The 23006-nt window shown below is 38.1% G+C and overlaps 1 protein-coding gene across 5 annotated transcripts in view; it reads right to left on the bottom strand.

The window, feature by feature from the left end:
* The window catches only part of slf1 (SMC5/6 complex localization factor 1), a 66149-nt gene continuing 43143 nt past the window's right edge, over nt 1–23006 (bottom strand). For all 5 annotated transcript variants that reach the window (XM_066711842.1, XM_066711840.1, XM_066711838.1 and 2 more), the window contains 4 exons: nt 21957–22054; nt 17331–17423; nt 16355–16537; nt 1–3528 (listed from right to left, as the gene is read on the bottom strand). In XM_066711842.1, the coding sequence (XP_066567939.1) occupies nt 3029–3528; nt 16355–16537; nt 17331–17423; nt 21957–22054 (874 nt within the window). In that variant the 3' untranslated portion in view covers nt 1–3028. The remainder of the gene's footprint in view (nt 3529–16354; nt 16538–17330; nt 17424–21956; nt 22055–23006) is intronic.

The following is a 23006-nucleotide window of genomic DNA, read 5'->3' on the forward strand; positions in this document are numbered from 1 at the left end:
TATTTTTTATTTTTCTCTTTTTTGCGTATATATTATAAGTTTTTGTTTGCATCATCGTAAAGCAAAGTTGCCCGTTTGTTATACTGTACAGATGTATTTGTTTTCACTAAAAATATCAATTCAAGCTAGCTTTGGAAGGCATGCCATCTAGTCAGTGATAGCTTCTGAATTCTCAGTATTGTCTGTGACATCGCTATCCTTACATTGCTTACAAGTTAGTTTTGAAGAAAGTTTGAAAGGATGGTTTGGAGGGGGGAGGTGGGTGGGTTGCTGTTATGAATATGTAAATCCATTTAAAAGAACATTTTAAAAAATGAAAACTTTTCAAAGATTAAATATTTTTTATCTCAAATTATTGTGTGCTGGCAAATACATTTAAAAATAAATAAAACATATTGCATGACATTCACAGTAATTGTATAACGAGTGTGTCGTTCACTTAAAGGTTTTGTTATTGGTTCACCCACTGTGCAAACTGGCTGTAGCTCCAGTGCTAACCACATGTACCACTAGCCCATCCTGAGAATGCACTATATTGCAGAGGGAAGCTTGGCAAAAGTAGATAGCATTGCACCAGCAAAATGTGACAAATGTGAGTGTGGTAAATATTTTTTGATACTGAACTCATGGTCCTTTCAGCAAAGGCAGTGACACACGTCTGCATTACAAATGTAAAAACAATATCGGCCCCAGTCTGAGGGACAAATTAGATGGGGAGAGAGAGGTTTTAGTAAAGAAATCTGGCTCTTGTAGGGCTGTGAACTGGCAGGTTTTCATAGGTCTCGAATCGTTGGTACTTTAAGAACTGTGAAACCTTGTTAAATTGCTCCAGTTAAGCCAATAATAAATTGAATTATGTTGTTAAGAGCTCAGGTGGAATGACAATCCTGAAGCCCAGAGTTTGCCCCTGGGTTAACCTGTCCCAGTTAAGCAAATAATTTGACCAATATAGTTAATTTCTGCTGGAATGAAAATAGGAAGATGCTGCTCTCTCCTGCCTGACCAATGACCAATGACTGATGAATCAGAAACAGTCAACTTGGACATACAGACATACAGAAAAAATTAAGAGACCACTGCAAATCAGCATCTCTACATGTATGGCAGCCATTCCATTCCATTCATATTTGTATTTGGAATTTGTGAGAAATGTTTTCAGTAGTTTATAGAATAAAACAAAAATGTTCATACCTATAAATAGTTAAACCAGAGAAACTGATCATTTTGCAGTGGTCTCAATTTTTTACAGAGCTGTATATATTAGGTAAAAAGAAAGAAAAAAAAAAGATTGCACATATACACCTGTGTGTATTATTTTTCTTTTCACACAGCTGAATAACTTTGGTCCACAATGTTCATGAAGGCCTCTACAAGATGTTTCCCCTTGTGGAATGTGTCCAGCCCTTTGCCATTTTAACACTTTCACTGTCATTTTCATGTGTTCTATCAGATCCATTCACTTATTTCTCTCCTTTGACTTTGATATCATTAAGATGCTCTCCTACCTTTTATAAGGTTCTGGAATTTCTCAGTCAGAATTTATGGTCACTCCTCCTGGCAGAATCTAAATTTAAAACAACCCCAAAGCAAATATCCACCTCCACATTTCACAGATGGTCTTAACATGAGCATCACCTTTTTAGCACAAACATAATGGTGATGAGAATGCCCATATGTAGACGAATTGATCACAATCTAGCATCTAGATGAGTAAGTGAGTGTCTAAACAGCTCCTTGCTTTGTTTTGTTTTTAATTTTTACATTGAACAGATTTTTTGACAATGCATTCGGGCAACTCTCACCAGTTTAGAGAGAGCAGAGGAGGAGGGGACTGTGTCGAGCACTAAGCTCCTACATTCCCAGCCCTTTCATGCTCAGACACGACAGACCATCCTTGAGAAATGCAATCAATTCCTAATGTTCCACAGCCTCCTTTCCTTTTAGTTTCATTCACTTTCTTTTTTAGTTTTTTGAAAGTGTAAAGTTGAAAAGACCTATCAGGAAACAGACCATTCCTCAATGTTGCCTCAGCAGCCCCCCCAGCCCTGGATCCCCTCCCCAAACGGCTGATAAAGGAGGGCTTGTGATTAACCCCACATGGCAGCCAGATGAGAGCACTCAATCTCAGTCTCAGAGAAGGGGGAGCTCAGACAGGGGGCCTCACACAGTGATGTTGTCGGCTCAGACAATTAAGAGTAAAATGGATGACCACCCCATTAATACTCAGATGCATCAAGGTGAATCTAAGCAAAGTTATCTGAAAACCTTGCCAGGTTTTACATTCCCTTATTATTTCCTGCTGTTTTTCCTCTTTTATAAGTGAATGATTCTCTCCATACATACAGCCCGATTTCATTGTGTGACTGCTAAGACAAGAAGGAACATGGTCTTGTCCTACAGTTTGTATTTCCGGCCCCACTGCAGTCCTGTCTTTGCTCTTAGATGATGAATACTCAGCACCTGGGAAAAGCTGACAAATCATTTTTAAGCAAATTCCTACATTGCATTTTCAATTTTTCTCAGAATCAAGCCTAAATCCCTTTTCTGGAATATGTGAGGATCCCAAGGTGGAACTGTGTTTTTTATCCACATAAATGTAGCATCTTAAAACGATTTCTTGATACAAAAAATAATACAGGTTCCAGAAATACATATCAAATGATTCTCTTTACGTTAATTTGTTTGCAAATTCACAAAGGTGCATCTAGTAGGTTGGGTTTTAACTGGAATACCTTGATTTGTTTTATATCTTTTCTTTTCTGCGACTGAAATACATTCACAAATGCACAAGAACAGGTGCATTATTAAACAGTATTGCTTTCCACAATGTGGACTCAAAATTCTACCACAAAAAAAAGTGCATTAACAAAATATATCCCCAAAGGGTGGCGGGCCATAACAATATTCAAAATTCAAACATGCACAAATGAGGCTGTCATGTGAATGGAGATCTTTACATGAACATATATACAGATCCCAGAAAAGTGTCTGTAGTGTTTGTGTGTATTGGGGCCATGCCCAGTTCAGCTCAGGAGAGGCTGCTACTTTTCAGCAGCTCTTGGCCCTCAGAGACTAATGCTTCCAGAAGCAGCATCAGAATCCCCACCCATTTGCCTGAGGAGGACTTGAGGTTTGGAGGAACATGGCCCTGGAGCTCTTTCATCCTCAACAAAGTCTCAATGTCCTGGGCATGCCGGGCCAGCTGTGGGTCCCTCCAGCCATAGGTCACCATCTGCGCACCGTGGGTATGCAAGGAATTAATCAGCTGGGAGAGCAAGGCCGGGCTGGCAGAGAGAGAAGCCTGTGTGGGGAGGTTGTGCACTGTGAGGTAGTTCAGCAGGATGCAGTTCAGCAAGCAGCCGCATACCTCCATGGTGACCTCATCCACCCCCTCAGAGCCCAGCATGCCCCGGCTGGAGGAGTCCCCCTTGCAGACAGCGGCGAGCAGCTCCTCTCTCAGCGCCGGGGAGTCCAGGTAGTCCAGGGGGCTCTTCCCAGCGCTGTCCTTCTGCTGCAGCAGCACCGATCCTGCAAAAGCAACCATAATGTATATATATATAATGTTCATTTATATATGGATAAATAAAGGACAGCAAGTATATTAAAAGCAAGAGCTTCCGCACAGGTGTGGCTCGTGCGTTTATTAAGCAGATAAAAATGCTGGACAGGCCTGGTTGCCTATAAATATGGATAGCATAGCTGTAAGAGGAGACTTCAGCAACTTTGAAAGACGGGTGATTGGTTGGCAATAGAACTTGCTGATGTTTTACAAGAAACGGTGTCTAAGGTGATGTTGGCATGTAACTCCAAGGGAAAGATATCATCAGCAAAGGGCAACAGTGGGTGGAAACGCATACTACAGGATGGTGATATTTGTGCATTAATTGTGCAAGGCAAAACAGGTGAGTAACTACAGATCATTTGACTGCAAATTTCAGCCTGGGGAATGAGCAACCAGTTTCCACTTACCACACCTGGCAATGTACATTTGTGAGTGCAGTGGTACAAAGAGGCCCGTCAATGGACTACCAAGCAGTGGAGAAATGTTATATAGTCAGATGAATCATCCTTCACCAAGTTTTCCACAAACAGACCCTAGGTGGCACCAACCTAAACTCAACAGCCCTGAGTGCTTGGTTCAAACAGGGAAGTTGTGGTGGTACTGTAATATCGTGGGCCACATTTTCCAGGCATGGTTTGGGTGCACTTACTCCCTTACAAGGCAAGGTCAATGCTAATTGTTACTTAATAGAATTTAATCACATCTTCACTCGCATATTCTGGAATAATGCTTGAGACAGCGCTTTCCACCTCCATCAGTTGATTCAACTTGCTCGTGGAAGAATTAAATACCTTCCTAGTTTGAGTTGCACCCACTTTTGCCCTCAGAACAGCCTCAATTCGACGGGGCATAAACTCTACAAGATGTTGAAAGTGTTCCACAGGGACGCTGGCCCATGTGGACTACAATGCTTCCCACAGTTGGCTGGTAGTGGATCTCTACTATGAATAGCTCATCCCATCTGATCCTACAGATGCTCAATTGGATTAAGATCTGGTGACTGGGCAGGCCATTGCAGTAGGCTAAATTCACTGTCATGTCCATGGAACCATTCCTGGACAATCCTAGCCTTGTGGCATGGGGCATTATCCTGCTGAAAACATCCATTAACAAATGGATAACAGGAACCGGGATTCATTAGACCAAGCAATGTTTTTCCAGTCCTCCAGTGTCTAGTGTTTACATTCCTTAGCCCACTGCAACCATAGTGTCTTGTGTTTTGCTGAAAGAAATGGAACTCTATTAAGGCTGTTGGCTGACATAATGCATTCATGTCAAGGTATGACAAGTTGGCACCAATGTTGTACTGAACTGTCAGTTGACTAACTGCAGCTCATTGGTTGCTCTGCACAATTCCTGTCAGTCTCCCTTGGCCTCTTTCATCAATGAGCCGTTTTTGACAACTGGCCTGCCATTGGCTGAATGCCTTTTGGGTGGTGGACTGTTGGACGTGAAAAACTGAACAGCATTGCAGTTCTTGACACTCAAACTGGCGTGCCTGGCACCTACTACCACACCCTGTATAATAGCACTTAAATCTTTTGTCTTACCCATTACCCTCTGAATGGCACAAATACACAATCCATGTCACAATTGTGTCAAGACTTAAGCCTTCTTTAAGTTGTTTCCTCCCCTACACTGATTAAAGAGGACTGAACAGATTATATCAATAAGGGATCATAGCTTTCATCTAGATTCACCTTGTCAGTCTATTTCATGGAAAGAGCAGATGTTCCAAAATGTTTTGCATATTCACTGTGTATACATACATACAAACACATATTTATATACATATAAGCATATACATATACACACACACACATATATATTGAGAGAGAGTGAACTAAAGTTTTCAAAGTCCTGCTTCTTGTACTAATTGTTTGCATATGTTTTGACTAATCGTCAGACGTATGCAATCCTTCTGCCCCCAGGGTGTATTTGTAAATGAGGATGTTCGCCTTAATCAGTTTTCATGATGTGACCGTCTGATGCAGTGGATAGACAGCGGTCTCACTGCTCAACACCAGCTGTACATTAAGCAGCGCTGGGTAAAATAAAAAGAATAAGGGCTAAGTGATTATAACTAGGAACAATGTAATCCAAAAAGCTACTTAAATGGGAGCTATCCTAACAGCATGATGGTAGGGTAAATCATGCAGAGTTGTGAGTTAGCACGCCTTGGAGGACTAATATTCAGCAGTCTTTAGATTGACTCGGCTTCTGATCTGCAGCAGATGTCTACAGTTCAGGCTCTACAATATCAATTCCACTTTACAATCCTCCAACAAAAGGAATAAAAAGAAAATATATTGTACCTGGAGAAAAGCACTTTGCATGTCAGGTTTAATTAAGATCATATATTCTATGGCATTAAAAGTTTATAGGGAAAGAATGTAAAAAGGTTAGAACTTCCTAAGTACAGTACAGTCTCTCGGGTAAGGATTGATCCTGGAGCACTGTAATAAAACAAACATATACTTAGCTACATGCAACACAACTGTTAACAAATAAATAGTACAAATATTAGAGTTTTCCCCTATCAAGCATAAGGAAGATGGGGAAATTAAACTATTTTTTCTAGAGCCCTGAATACAGATAACAGTATATAACATATTGAATGTATTTATAAGAATGATACATGCATTTATAAATGTGTTGACCTTGGTTAAACTATAAAAAGACAGACTAAACCTTGAGACTACACCATGGATAAGGTTTAACAGGACTGCAAACATAATAAAAAGCAATCAATCGCTCAATGAATCAATCAGGGTGACATGGTGACATAGTGGTTCTGTTTTGCTGCCTGAATATTCCTGGACTGAATACAAACCTGCACTGAACCTGAGTGTTAAGCCACCAAGAGAAAACAAACAAACTGTGGACTTTCACTTCATTAAGACAGGTAAAACTACTAATCCAGGGACCAAGTGCCCACACAAATCTCATGCAAGCTGAGGCTGGGGCTGCCACAGCTGGAAATCTGGAGTGTGCAGTGAAACTGGCAATGTGCTTTCAACTGTTTATTTGACTGTTAGTTAGTTGTTTTTATACACATGCCATAAATGGTGAACAACAAAACTAACAAAACAAGGTAAGCCCGATCTAGAAGAAAAAATATATTAATAAAAAAAAATACAATCATATGCTATTTCACAGACATTCCACATGTTTCAATCACAATGCGCTTGTGTGCAACAACTGACCTGCCAACCTGAAGAGAATACAGGGTATAGAAGGTCACCCAAAGGGGACACTGCACTCTCACCTTCCCTACTCACACCTTGGGGATAAGAGTTATGAGGTCACATCTGTGTTGAGCTTTCCAGACACAGACAACACTCACAATAGCCTCCTTTGATGCAGAACTGTACATTTGATAGTTTTCAGTGTTAGTGTTACCCAAAGAATTAGACTCAAAATTAAATATGCCTCTCCACAGTCTTAAAAAGCACACATGGAAGAGAAAGTTAAAGAAGATATAGTAGAAATGATATAATATGTGCCAAATTTATGAAATATATTATTTTATTAAACTTAAAAAATCTGCAATTCAATCTACAACAGATCGTAATCAAACAAAAGAATGAGGCTATGTTTGAAAACACTGTAAAAAGGAGTCTTCTGATATGGACAACTGACCATCCAAACTATTTGTCGCACACTGACAGCTTGTAGCACACCACTTAAACACAAGCATCCTTTAAAAAAAAAAAGTAAAGGATCACCATAAGACATAAGACTGCTTTATTTCCAAAAAGTCCGATCAAAAGAAATAAGCTTTTCTTTCTGCATTTGGTGCTTATGTTAATGATAGATTTTATTCTATTACAAAACTGCTAATCTATTAGCATTAATCAATACAAATGGTAACTATGCCCTGCATGAAACAGTTCTATACAGTATAGAAAGTCCAGTCAAGATAAAATTATAGTTTGCCTTTTTTTTTTTGCTCAATCAGTAAATGGGAGCTAAAAGAAAAGAGCACAAATTCATCACCACCAGGTGGCAACAAGCATTATAACTAGAATCACATGATATGTCTTCTTTTGTTTCCGTATTTTCAATACACACCAGCCCACGTAGGATTTATTAAATGGAATTAATCTTTTGAACAATGAGGATCTTATCAAAATTGTTCTAAATGTGTGTAAGATAATGGCTTGGACGAACAGATAAAAAATATAATAATATTCAGGTCTTTTTTCATTTAATCAAAATAAAATTACCAAAAAAACAATTTGAAATAATACAAATAAAGACAACAAGCAAGGAACTGCAGAATTGTGACAGAAAAAATAGATGTGCCTTGATGTGTACTAACTACAGGGGATTGTTATTCAAATACAGGAATTCAAGCTTAAATTCTGTACAGGAAAGTGATGGGCAAAGTCGCCCCCGTCCCCACCCCCCCATGCAAAAGAGGCTGCGGCCCAAATCAAACCCATCAAGTCTGAATGACTCCGTGCCGCGCAGCTGATGCAGTTCCCTACCGCAGCGGTGTCAAACTGCTTGACAGGCCGAAACCTGGAATGTGACAAAGGCAGAGGCGAGGCAATGTGCAGCCTGTACAGTTGCCAGCAGACCTTGATGAATGCAAGTACTGGTAGACCTCCTCCCTCAGGACAATAGAATCAGCCACTGCCTATTCTTCACAATAGCCCATAAAATACACATCTGTCAGTGCTTTACCATTTCCCTTTGAGAACCTGGGCTTGATATGATATTGGCTCTCACATCACTGAGACCGATTGAAGTAAGTCCAGGTATTGGCGTGATGTGTCAGATATACTGCGCTGTAGATAAATAAAACACCTGGGGGATTAAATGTGAGCCTTGGTAATTATAGAGTGCTGGAAACTCGCATTGGAATTTCTGCCTCCAACATGCAGGAAGAGCAGCTGCACACTGCCTTTAGAGGGCAGGAGAAGACTATAAATACAGCGGAGAGGGAAAATAAATAAATAACCACAAAATGAGACAAAAAAACAAAAAAAAAACAGGCAGAGCTAACTGCTCATCTTTTCTTCCTTCTGTCTGCTACCAAAGCCATTGGAGACATGCTCTGATACTGTTCAAGTGCAAGTGAAATAGTAAATGCATAAAAAAAAAAAAAAAAAGATGAGAGATACATTTAAAATATTTTAACAGGCCAGCCCACTGAGATATAACATCTTGTACTCACTGGAGTCCCCATTAATGCTTTGAATGAAGATAATTTAAGAGCTGTATGGAATTGCCTCACACTTTCAACAGCAAACCACTTACTGGCTTACAGATACACACATCATTGCAAACTGAGATATAATGTGAAAGTTAGAGTGAATTTGTTAACTGAAAGAATTGAAAAACAACAAGGGCCATTAATGTAAGATCATAAGTCACAATAGAGCTGCCCTGGACCAGCACCAGAGCACACTCGGAGATGTTTGCCATGTGTCCTCTGGAACTCCCCATACACATGACAGCACACACACACACATGCAAATAATTAAGTCTTGTATTCTTAAAACATAATACACAATCCCAACACTGGGTGTCAAGTCTCAGAGTAATGTTTATGACACTGTGGCCCATAAAAACAGCTTAAAGAAAGTCGTTCTGGAAAAAGCAGACAACATCCCAAAGCTCACAACAGCTGAGTAAAGAAAAACAACAAAAGCTTGGATTTTTCAGTTATGTAATTATTCTATGAACAAAACAAACAAAAAAAAACTTTTAAATAAGCTCTGTGCACAAACAAGGTTAGGCCTGAATACACAACTACATCCACACTGAAGGAAAGTTCATCAAGTTAACAGACATTTAGCTTGTGTGTGAAATTACATTAAGAGATGGGAAAACTGACGCACTGGTAGATAACCTCTCTCTTCTCAAACCAACCAATAAGTCATTATGACTTTGCATCATTAGCAATTTAAATATTTTATTAATATATCATTCATATATATACACTCACCTAAAGGATTATTAGGAACACCTGTTCAATTTCTCATTAATGCAATTATCTAACCAACCAATCACATGGCAGTTGCTTCAATGCATTTAGGGGTGTGGTCCTGGTCAAGACAATCTCCTGAACTCCAAACTGAATGTCTGAATGGGAAAGAAAGGTGATTTAAGCAATTTGGAGCGTGGCATGGTTGTTGGTGCCAGACGGGCCGGTCTGAGTATTTCACAATCTGCTCAGTTACTGGGATTTTCACGCACAACCATTTCTAGGGTTTACAAAGAATGGTGTGAAAAGGGAAAAACATCCAGTATGCGGCAGTCCTGTGGGCGAAAATGCCTTGTTGATGCTAGAGGTCAGAGGAGAATGGGCCGACTGATTCAAGCTGATAGAAGAGCAACTTTGACTGAAATAACCACTCGTTACAACCGAGGTATGCAGCAAAGCATTTGTGAAGCCACAACACGTACAACCTTGAGGCGGATGGGCTACAACAGCAGAAGACCCCACCGGGTACCACTCATCTCCACTACAAATAGGAAAAAGAGGCTACAATTTGCACAAGCTCACCAAAATTGGACAGGTGAAGACTGGAAAAATGTTGCCTGGTCTGATGAGTCTCGATTTCTGTTGAGACATTCAGATGGTAGAGTCAGAATCTGGCGTAAACAGAATGAGAACATGGATCCATCATGCCTTGTTACCACTGTGCAGGCTGGTGGTGGTGGTGTAATGGTGTGGGGGATGTTTTCTTGGCACACTTTAGGCCCCTTAGTGCCAATTGGGCATCGTTTAAATGCCACGGCCTACCTGAGCATTGTTTCTGACCATGTCCATCCCTTTATGACCACCATGTACCCATCCTCTGATGGCTACTTCCAGCAGGATAATGCACCATGTCACAAAGGTCGAATCATTTCAAATTGGTTTCTTGAACATGACAATGAGTTCACTGTACTAAACTGGCCCCCACAGTCACCAGATCTCAACCCAATAGAGCATCTTTGGTATGTGGTGGAACGGGAGCTTCGTGCCCTGGATGTGCATCCCACAAATCTCCATCAACTGCAAGATGCTATCCTATCAATATGGGCCAACATTTCTAAAGAATGCTTTCAGCACCTTGTTGAATCAATGCCACGTAGAATTAAGGCAGTTCTGAAGGCGAAAGGGGGTCAAACACAGTATTAGTGTTTGGTGTTCCTAATGGTGTTCCTAATAATCCTTTAGGTGAGTGTATAATATATATATATATATATATATATATATATATATATATATATATATATATAAATCTTGTTTATTACAAATCAAAACTAACCTCAAACCCATTAACTTTTTCTCTTTAACCTTGAAGAGCTTTCATTATATTGAGAGAATATCACACAGAATGCAGATAGTTTGCTAGTTACCTGGACTGTTCATCCACTTAATTAGTCTAATACACTTTCTATTTTTCCAGGTCTAATGATTCAAAGAGAAAAACAGAGCCTACTAGACTGTGGCCTTTGAGGATCTTCTAGATTACTAGAAGGGTAAATGTCACTAATAATAATGAAAACTTCTAGAAATGCAAATTAAAGAGTCTACATAACAGGAATTGATCTTTTGCAAAATATGTTTCTTTTTTCACACAGCAATGTTATGACTACTCATTTGTCAAGAATCAAAATTAATTACAGCGTCTATAAACTTAATACCAAAAGAGTACATAGAGCCATTCACCTTACATTTCATTTACACTGATATTAAAGTTTTTTGTTTTTTTTAAGTAGTGCAATATCAGTTCGCATGAACACTATTTTCTGAATACTTGGTACGTGAACATAACTTTCTAAAAGGGAATTCTAGATTGTAGGTGTTTTCTTGGACGAGGACAGGAAATATCTCGCACAGTTAACTAGATCCACCCTCTGTACAGTCCGAGAGTTAGACAATTTCTATTTCACATAGTTCAAAGGTGCAGTTTTCATATTTCTGCCTGAATGTAAAAACATGAATTAAAGGGGAATTTTGAAATAAGATGTGACTGTCTACTAGAAATTCAGAAACAACTCTGTACAGAAGTAAACATTCTGCACTAATGACAAAGGTTATAGGTCACACTTTCCTTCATTAATGTTTTTTTAACTTAGATATACACAATTCTATTAAGAAATGAGCACTACTGTACAGCCATTAAAGCATCAGGGGACAGAGAACTGGAATATCCAGTACATAGCTGAAGCCGCAAAGTCAGATTAGCAATTTGAAATATGAAATCCTTACATATTAAAAACTTTGAATTGGGTAGAAACCGATCAACACATTCAAATTCAATATTTTTCTTAGCACACTGTATCTCTCTTACTACAAAAACATAACTGGGGGGCTGCTGTTCTACACATGATAACTTTTAAACAGGGGGAAGGGGGGGGAGATGGGGGATACACATTTAAATCATCCTCCTCTCTTCTCAGCCAGAGAACACTGTGGAACAAAAACAACAGACTTTACCCTGGCAGCCAGACAGAATATCAAGGGAGAGGGAAAAAATATTAATAATCAGAGGCTCACTAAGGTATTTTGCAGCCCAGGGCAAGTTCATGAATGTGAAACAATGCTCTAAACTATTGGAAAGAAAAATAAATAAAGTAAAATACAACAACAACAATAATAATAATAGTAATAATAATAATAATAATAATAATAATAATAATAATAATAACTCTCTACTCGATGTGCACCTATCTAAATACACACCTTAGATGTTTCACTGCATAAAGGGAAATACAAAGTGCAAAGAGTGCTGCATCAGCATGTACTGCAAGCTGGAAAATCAAAACCATCAATCTTAGCCACTCTCAGTGCTCTGATGTATCCCAGAGCAGAACAGCCCTTTAGAAACACAGGGAGCCCCGTCCATCCCCTTTCATGTGTGTACAACAATGAATTTTTTTATTAGCGACTATAATTTATACCCACACACCCCCCACCCCCTCACCCCTTCTTCTGAAAGGTCATATAAAAAGAATGGGTGCTTATGCAGAGGTTGTGAATCTACTCCCTTTACACAGGTTTTGGTTTCACTTTGGGAGGGGAAAAAATATAAATATAAACAAAAACTAAACTAACCAAGTTGAATTACCAATTTTAAGAATACATTACAATCTAAATTTACACACAAATCTTTACACATAAACCCTGTAAGCAGCCAGCAGAGGTAAATGGCACACATTTCATGTTACTTGTAAGATTACTATGAACAGTTGATTGATACCTTAATTTACTTTGATTTTAATCTCTGCAATGTCATATTTAAATAAAAAATAAAAGGAATATTCACCATTTGAACACTGATCCTCAAGCGACTGCATAGACATATAAAATATACCCCAGCTACAGTGTCATTAAACAGCTTTCAGATGTTTTATATGAACAAAATAAGGTATTTTGAATAAATATTTTCTATGCAGTAAAATTCTGCCTTCACCAGATAAACCAAAACTGCGGTTTAGAATATGCCTATAAACAATAATTTAAAGAAAGACAGATTTCCCATTTGGGGTAATGTTCTAATTTATATAAAATAAAACACACAGGAATGACAATGGGGGTGGTTTTGAAATTAGGCCTTATCCTAAAAAGCTTTATAGAACATAAGGGCATGACAAAGTATGAACATTAAATCTGAAAATAGAGAAATCCCTAGTGTTGAAAAACTATCTGAATGTCAGCGAGATAGAAACGCACTGCCTTCTACTTTACAACATACACCTACTACTCATTTCAAGACTATCAAATTCACTGCAGTCTGATATCTGTTCCGATGGTAAGCTTTTGCACTGTTCAAATTCATACTGCCATTACGTTCTGTAAATATTAATTCACCAGAACTCAAGGGATTTGTTTTAAAAAGGCCACACACAATAAAAGGGAAATGAAAACTTGATGAAAGCAGAGTTTGCTTAACACAAATAAACTGTTAAGACATTAAATGTTCAGTAAATCTAGGCTCAATTAAACATTTTGCAAGTGATTAAATCTTGAGGCAGCCACACACAAAAAAGGCACTTATTAATTAACTACAAAGAAAGAAAAAAACATTCTAGAAGTGAAGTACCCAAACTCATAAAAAAAAAACCTGCTGTAAGATTTTACCAAGCCAAATTAAACGGGGGATTTGCTGTATGCAAGATATATAGGGCATTCAAACTGAGCTCTTATTACCAACATCAGAACAAGTGACACTGTTCAGCTCTCTCTAGAAAAGATTAGACTGCAGAGCAAATCCTGACAGTTTGAAGGATCTTTTCTTCCCCCTCTGAAACATGCCTCTTTAGCAACTAAGTGTGACTGTGCTCAAGGATATTATTATTATTATTATTATTATTATTATTAATAATAATAATAATAATATTAATCATCATCATCATTTGGCAAAGCTACATACATTTTGGAAGCTCACTTTCTTAAGCATGTTGCTTGGCGAGGCAGAGGTCTTATTAGGACTTATTAGGATTCTCTCTTCAGTGAATCAGTTTTCTGTGCATTTGTATTGAAAGTTTGAATTTGGGTGAACAGCAAAAATCATAAACATGACAAATCTTCAAATGACCCTGAAGAGCCTGGTTGTATTACCAATGTTGCTTTTCACCAATAACTGCCTCCCACTCTAATATACAAAAAATCAAACTCTCAGATGAACAGACACACTTTTTTAAACAATTAATTAATATATAAACACATATATTTTGCATTTAATAGTGTTGAGTGACTGGTTTTCACTGTCACGGTTATATTTTGGATTTACAAAATCCAATAACCCAAATGGAGCAAAGCAATGCTTTGATGATGTACATGCATTTCATTCTTTTTGAGCACATTAATTAATATATGACCATTTATTGATTGCAGTGATCAACCTTACATAAAGTAAGACTACGACTGATCTGTTTCAGTTCAAAACATGACTATAAAAATGTGTCTTTCCTTTTTAATTTATAATATACAGGTTAGGGTTTAAAAGGGTGAAACTGGAACTGGGACATTCCGGTTGCTTTAAACAGGTCACAACATTAAGCAGTTCACAATACCTGAAAGCTAAATTCCAGATTTGGATTCACAAAAATACACTGTTTTCATGGCACGTAGGCCTGAACAACATTAATAGCTACTTTATTTAATCAAGGAAAATTTTAAACAGGATGCTTTACATTCAAGCCAAGACTAGCGTGCTTGGCAAACATATCTTTTATATATTAATCTTTTAATTAAATGAATGATAGATTCATAGATTCACGTCAGAGCTGCAATGTATATCACGGATTGAGGAAATCACATGTGAGGGTCTTGGCCTGGAACTTACCAGTTTCCAATTTTGGTACGGTTTGCTTTAGCAATGAAAGAGGGAAGAGGGCTTTTCATTTCACCTCTTAAATTCACAGGAAAGGCTCATGCCAATTTCCTGCTTCACATGGGTCCCCTGCCAGGACCAGGCAAGGACTCGAAGGGATGGTATGATTGCTCCTCATGAAAGGCCAGTATAGCATAACAGTGTCAATGGGGAAACCCAAGATGACAGTTAATTTAAAAACAGAATTTCTTCCTTTTTTGTTTAAATTGTTTTAATAGACAACACTGACATTTTGTTGGCAGACACATGGCTGCAATCTAGTTTCAGCAAAGCAAGTTTCTAATTTTATAAACAGTATCTCTGCTGACCTGCTTAATCTCCCCATCTCTCAAGGAGAACCTAAACCCTATGGAATGAAGTTAACAGATTCATCATCTGGGCTAAACAATCCCAACCTAATTTATTTTTTTTAGGACAGAATATATACATGTGTTAATGGGAAACTGAATCAAATTAACTATAATTAGGCAGAACGAAGTCAAATAAGACTATTCCAGAGCTGTTCCTCACAGTTTTCAGCTCAAAAGTAAAAGGCTTCATGATAAGTGATATTTTCTTTGTTTTGACATACATTACATTTCCTTCAAAGCTCTGAAATGGTGATCTTATTTTGTGAACAAACACAAAGCAAGAAATAATATAATATATAAAAATAAGCAGTGCAAAATATTATGTTTTGACATTTCTCACATACCAAAAACACAAATGTATTTCTAGTGGCAGGATCTGACTCTTTTAATCTTCTAAAGAAGACATTAACAGACAGCTAATGTGCAAAAGGATTATAAATGTAGACAGGCATCTTTAGGAAACACACATAAACAGCAAGGGAGCAAAACAACAGAGGTAAAGAAAAAAAAGGAAGATGGACATCTGCTTGCACAGAAGAATGCAAATCTGAATCACAAAGCTGCTTTATAGTGGAAGAAGTCCAGAGTAATCTCTGTCTTGAAGTACCCTCAGATTTTTTTTTCCCCTCTGTGTTTTATCTCTCACTCCCACTAAACATGATCAAATGCACCTATCTTGCCTGCAAAAGGTAAACCTTTCCCAATCTCCATGATGACACCTAATTCCTTCCACTGCTTATCCTTGTTTAACTAAGTTGTCTTAAAAAACGAAAGTGTAAAACTCCTGCTTTGAGATATTCCGTGAAATACAATTATATGCATATATGTATGTATGTATGTTGAATTAATAATATGTATCCAAGTATGTATCTATTTGCATGTATATATGACAGCATGAAAGTGCATGTTTATTTTTATGCATGTATATAAACATATCTATATCTATATATATGCACATAAACACACATATATATATATATATATATATATATATATATATATATAAATAGAGAGAGAGGTGTAGATGTAAAATTCATGTTCTGCCATGTGTGGTGTTTGTGTGTGTGGGGCTGGCATCGCTGAGGTCATGTACTCACCGCTGTGTGCGAGGAGTAGCTGGGCAATGTCTGTATGCCCATTGCACAGGGCATCCTGTAGGGGGCTGACCCCACCCACCTGGCTGAGCAGGTCCACAGCTGGGCACAGCTGCAGGATGGTACGCACACAGGCAGTGTTGCCATGGTTACAGGCTTCGTGCAAAGGAGTCCAGCCTGCATGGTCTGAATGCACACAGAAACATACAAGAGGGTCACTGAAATAACTGTATGCGATTAATTCCGTACAAATTACTGGGTAAATTACAATTATTGTTGCAAAGGATTTTTCCCACCCACACCACCTAAGGACTTTGAACAGTTGCAGAACACCCCAATATTTTGATATGGTCTCTGTGAGTAGATTCCCAGAGCATGTTACTTTGAAATGTTTTATAATAGAAATATAGCCAGTCTGGGGGATGTCTAAACCAACTTATGACTTAGATAAATGAGATGCATAATATAGGCATTTATTATTCCAGCTTTATAAAGTAAAGTTGCTATTGAGAAGAAGGACCACGAACAAGATGCATTTAAAAATGCAGGAGACAACCGGAGGCCTCCCCATGCAGAAAATATGTTTTCATTATGGTAGAAGGGCAGAAATTCGCACTGGTATTGTTTTTGCCTCCCTTTTCTCGCTTTCCTCTCTGCATCACAGCTTGAATTCCATTGATTTCTTCAGGCTTAATTACAGTATACGGAAACTAATAAACTATTAAGATAACAATAATAATAATAAAAATAAATGCATCGGTGAAATGGCTAAATCAAATGATTCTATGTAAATATCCAGGGCATGATTGTGCTGCAATACCAACAGTGGAGAAGAATAATGCATGATCTTCTCCACAAAAACTGCCTCAGCATTTAATAAGTTTACATCAGCATGCTTGCTTTTCAATTAAGTACTCATCAATTACTCAAGGTCAACAATAAATACATAAAATACTTGAAAGAATATGCAAAAACATACCTTTAACATTGATGTCCATCCCAGGCAGAGAGAGGATACTTTTCAGTTTTTCTACTTGATTGTATTTGCAGGCTCTGTGCAGGATTGTCTCTCCTTTTAAAAGAAAAATAAAAAATCCAAAATTAGGGTGTGCCCTGCTCTGCTCTCTGTCAAAACAGCAACCAGCTAAGACCAAAAAAACAAAATAAAATCGCGCCCCTTCTACGACACTGCGGTAACAGGAAGAATCAAGAAAAAAAAAAAAAAAAACACGAAGTGATTGACTTTTTTCTTTCTGTTTTTTTGATGTGGAAGACTGTTGAAATTTCCATTTACATTACAGCCCCAAAGTTAACACAGAAACTGGAAAAAGCGCTTCCCCTTTCCCTGTATTGTTCCAGTCATGAAGTTATGCTACATAGCCCTAGCACAATGGTTACAACAGGATTTTTCACAGACCGAGGGTTCAAAAGCTCCACTGGGCATTACGAATGTGCCACGTGATGTTTAATCAGCAAACTACAACACCCGGACACAAAAGACTCCGAAAGGGTTTTATTTACATTTTCTTTTTTATCTTTTTTTACTTTTTTATACAATATTAAATCAGGAATATATTAAGAGCAAGGCTGCCCTTTTCATGTATGGCTGAACTTCACAAAGTTTTAGGCCAAGCTTGAGTGCTCCTGTGCTTGCCAGTATAATATACAACTGCAAATCTGCTAATAAATGGTTTACTGCTTCTCAACAGGACGTCTGGCTGTACCGAGCTTTGGCTTGCAGAGATAAAGCCCAGCATGTTGTTGTATGGAATCTTAAGAGGGAGGGGAAAAAAGGGGGGGCGGTTTCATGGCACATAAAAGAATGGCCGCAACGTTCTGCTTACACAGACTTAAAAAGCGGCACCTTAAAATACAATCAGAATTTACAAAACTAAACTAAACAAGAGAAAGAGGGTCTAAAACGCTTCATCTGTATTCAGGGTAACATCTGTAGAAACAGATTTTTGAAGCGCGCGTGGCAGCAAGGAGTGGAGGACAGCCAGAAATCCTCTGGAATGCTTTACACCGCAGATTCCACCCCAAGCAGCCACCTCCTGATGCAGTACAGGAACAAGTGATTTGTTTTGGGACTCATTTTTCCCCCCCTCTTTTTCTACTACTACTCTATGCTATTCCTTTCTGCAGTTCAGTCACCAATAACCCTGTCTCACGACTTAGCTGTGGATACAGAAGGCAGTGTGGTGGATATGAGAACGTGCAGAATCAGGTGATCTGTGGTCCAAATCGCAGTATAGCAGTATGAATCATGACCGTGACCATATCTGCATTTCATCTGAGTTCTGCAGATCCACATGGGTCAACTCCACACCACATGAGGCACCACAAAAGTAAAATAAATAAATAAATACTCTCCAGGGTTTTATTTATGTATTGATTGCTTAGCTACTTTTTGTACACAAATAAATCAAATTAATAAATAAATAAATCAACAACACACGGTGGGTGTTAAAAATATGAATTTGGGACTGCACAACATTTTTTGGGAAATAAAAAAAACCTCCCAGAGAAAACCAAAGAATACATAAACAACAATTTGATTATGCCATTAATTGGCTTGTACTAAAGAACACTAAAATGGTTCTCCCTGTTGAAAGTGCCTGCAAGTGGGGTGGTTTTGGTGTTCTGCGCAGCAGTTCTGTTATAACAGGTTTTTAACAATAATGATTAAATGCTGCCTCCTAACTCTTCATGTGTACAAATCCTCGCAAATGCCAGCCCTAATACAAGCACAGTTAAATCACTTTAATGGCTGCAATTTGGACACAACACTTCCATTATAGGGGTAATTGCACGCTCAGCATTTGCAAGCACGAAAAGGGTAAATTCACCTGTCTGTAGAAACCAGACATTCCACAATGAGAAAAAAGTAATTGTGTGTGTGTTTATTTTTATAGACAGACAGACAGACAGACAGTCATACTATTCTGGTGATGTGAAGTTTAGTCTTTGGAAGAGGAACAGAAATCAAAAAGTAAAAGGAACTGATAAGCATTCTGCTTCTAAGGATAGCACGGAATTTCTCGCCACCATAACCTGCTTTCAGTACATTTCCTGTTCATTAAAATCAGGAGCTTTACAAATATAGTCAGGCTTAGGTATATAAGTAATGAATGAACAAATAAATGAATGACTGTTAAAATATGAACAGACCTGAAATGCAAACCAGCTCTGTTAGGCGAAGAAGGCTGCAGTTCTGTGCTTTACAATAATGCAGAAAAAAATTAAAATATAGTGAACTTTATGCATCAGGCCCTCCCTCTCCTTGATTTTCACCTAAAGGAGCTGAGCAGACAAAGCAGTGCTTTATATACATAGCCTCATCAGCGTACTATGTACAACAGAAGGGAAAAAATGATGTAAACAATGACACAGCCATTTTTGTTATTATTATGAACACATTTCAGGAAAACCAATTTTGGGTGGAAACTTTTATAAAATGATCTGCAGGGGTAGGAGTGAGGGAGTACCATCAACACACTAAGCCCAAGAAGACAGGCTACACCCCAAACAGTTATTGCCTTGTCTCATCCTGTACAGTTTTCTACTTGCTGTGTTGACACTGCTGCCAATGGCACTGCCCTTTTAGGCCACTGCTCTGGATAAGCAGCTCTGCTCTGTTCGATCTTAAAGCAGGCAAACACCCTGAACACATCATGACATAAACTGCAATGCTGGAAAGAATTAACTAATAAAACTAACAATCAAAATTGCTTGGTGCACCACTGCAAATGCCACATAATAAAGGAGAGAGAGGAAAAAAAAGGCAGGTATTTTTTGTTAAATGACTTTTGTTCTGCATTTATCCAGTGCATCAGTGCATATGAAAAGCCCCCCACCTCTGCTGACACTTACAATGAACTTCCCAAGGTGATCCTGTAACCCTAGCTGCCCTCACACCTTCTCTGTTCCCCTGTGTCTTGTATTACTTTCAACCACTTTACAATTCTACATCAGCTGAGAACTCTGCGAGCGTGACAGCATCCCAGGACCTCACAGGAAATGTACAGAGCAGCACTAGCAGTCGTGAGTGTCAAAAAACTAGGAATACTGATCAGAATTAGCATCTACAAGGGAAAACTTTTTTTTTTTTTTTATCAGTTATTTGTTTGTCTTGAAATGTGTACAAGTGGCCACTGCTGCATATGTGAGCAGAAGCAGATTGGGGGCAGAGAGAGAGAAAGCACTTGGGTGCTGCATAAAAAATTAATGACGAATGCATCAGTATAAAGAGCACGTAGAGGAAAACAAAACCCAGCCTTGAGTCTCCTGGAAGTTTTCTGCCTTGGCTGTCCCCTATGAACACAGTACTTTGTGATCATGGGAAACAAGAATATGAATGTCGACACTTCTCAGGGTTCACAGAAAGTGCTTCTGGATTAATTGCCAGAACATATACATGCAGTCAATCACTTTCAGACCGGAATTCTAATTGGTGTATTTAATATTCTTAAACTGTGTATCTGCCTGGAAAGCTTTTTTAGAGGGTGGATGTGTTAGCAAAACACGTTCAAGGAGAATGCTCAGTGCATTAGGAAACCAACATAATGAAGCTACGTTATTGGCCACATTTACACTTTCAAAAACAGCAAAAGAAAGACTTTTAATGGCATTAGGTTTAAGGTGTCTCTCACTTTTATTCGTGTAATTGTATCTGATACTTTTAAATAGAACAAAATGTAAAGGATAAATAAAAAGATCTTCATTCATAACATACTGGTGGTGGGACAAGAACAACAGGAAATGCAATCACAAAGATAGTCTTTTCCAGACAAGATGTAAAACACACTAGTTGTTAATGATTGTTAGTACCAGCTAACATGATATCATCCTCACATCACTAAGTAAAATTATACATTACCTAACCCAGAGAGATGCATAGATTTTATGTAACGCTTTTCCCAGTGGTCCTCATTTTAAATGGCATGAACTAATTTATTTGACTTATTTTTCCACCACCACTGCTTGCAGTTCCGTTGTCCTGTACCTTTCCTGCTCTGAACTGTAGGCAATAAGTGCTGTCTATCTAACACCTTAACACCTTATCAGAGCAGGCCATAGAATATTAATACTGTTCATGTTTGAACATGAACACCAATTACACCACAGTGTATGATTTTTCCTTATTTGTATGTTGTGTCTTTGAATTTGGTTTGGATTAATTATTTGCATTTGCTTCCATTTGCGTGTTTTTGTTGTTTGACCAGAAAACTTACATGGTAGAATCTGTGCAAAACAGACAAATATAAACATTAATTTCAGACAAACTCTCTCCAGCTGACCTGCTCTGTTGAACAAAGACACCACGTGAGAATATTTAACCTGCTAGACTGCAAAATATCAAGCTTAAAACATCCTAGTTTATGAAACTAAAAACAATTAAGAAAATAAAACTTTTAGTTTATTATTTTTGTAACCGAGAACCCAGAATCAAGGTGAGAGAGTGCTGCCTGAGTTGGGGCCAGAGTTGAGGTCTCCTATGATGGGAGAATCAGGGTGCAGCAGGATTTTACAGAGACCCCACATAGGAAGCAAAAAAAGGTTTACTTTATTTAAACTTTATGTTAGGATTAAAAGAAGCTCTTACCTGCCATGTTAACTTTGTGCAGACCTCTGGGAATGGCTGGCTTGACTGGATGGGTGGTGGGACCTTGGAGGCCAAGGTGCACAGCATTGTTAATTGCTCTGACAAGAGAAAGCCAAGAGGGATTAACCACAAGGAAAAGAAGCAGCATTTTGCATTTCAACACTCCTGAACTCAATTCTCTGTGTCTCTCTAAATGCATGCAACATCCACAATAGTCATTTAATTAGTACATTATTTATTCATTTACTTTTTATTTTTCAACACTGAACCTGCATTTGGCATAGAACAAGCAAAGTATAAACTTCTATTAAGTATTATATTTAGGAGTCCTTCCAAATGTTTGCAAATGATTACTTGGGCAGTGCTTTGGATATCACAAGAACAGCTAGCTAAAGAACATGGTGCTAAGGTGTCAGCAAAAACATTAAGAAATTAATTAAACAGAAGGGACAGAATTATACAAGGAGTTGCAGGGTGCATGAACAAACTAGCCAATCATTCAGCAGACTGACTCTTCAAAAATCAACCCACTGGGATCAACTCACTAATAAATAGGCATCCACACAAGCAGGATTTGCTGGATGTACGGTGAAAAAAAATCTATGCTTCAGAAAGAAACTCATATTTTGCTAAAGAACAAAACAAGTTAAGCCAAATAATTGTTGTGATTTGGCATGTCAAAATGTTTTTTTTTTTGTTTTTTTTGCTTTTCTCAGATGGGAAGATGACAGTGTTGAAAAAGGAAATCATAATAGTTTAAAGAAAAGTGTCTGTAGTCAAACATGAAATACAGAGGAGGAGGAGGAGGTGACATTAAAGGTTGGAGGTGTATGGCAGCTTTTGGTGCTGGTGAACTTGCTCTAATAATGTCAATTTAAATGAGAGAACATACCGGGAAACCTGCAGATGTCAGACAAAAATGTAAATTAAAGAAAGTTTCTAGAATACAACCTTGAGCATATTTGGTATGGGGAGGAAAAAAAGGTATTTAATGAATCTTCCAAATAATGCTAGCACACATAATGTCATACACATATAAAGACATATCAA

The sequence above is a fragment of the Amia ocellicauda genome, chromosome 8, assembly GCF_036373705.1.
Source record: "Amia ocellicauda isolate fAmiCal2 chromosome 8, fAmiCal2.hap1, whole genome shotgun sequence".
Taxonomy (NCBI): Eukaryota; Metazoa; Chordata; class Actinopteri; order Amiiformes; family Amiidae; genus Amia; species Amia ocellicauda.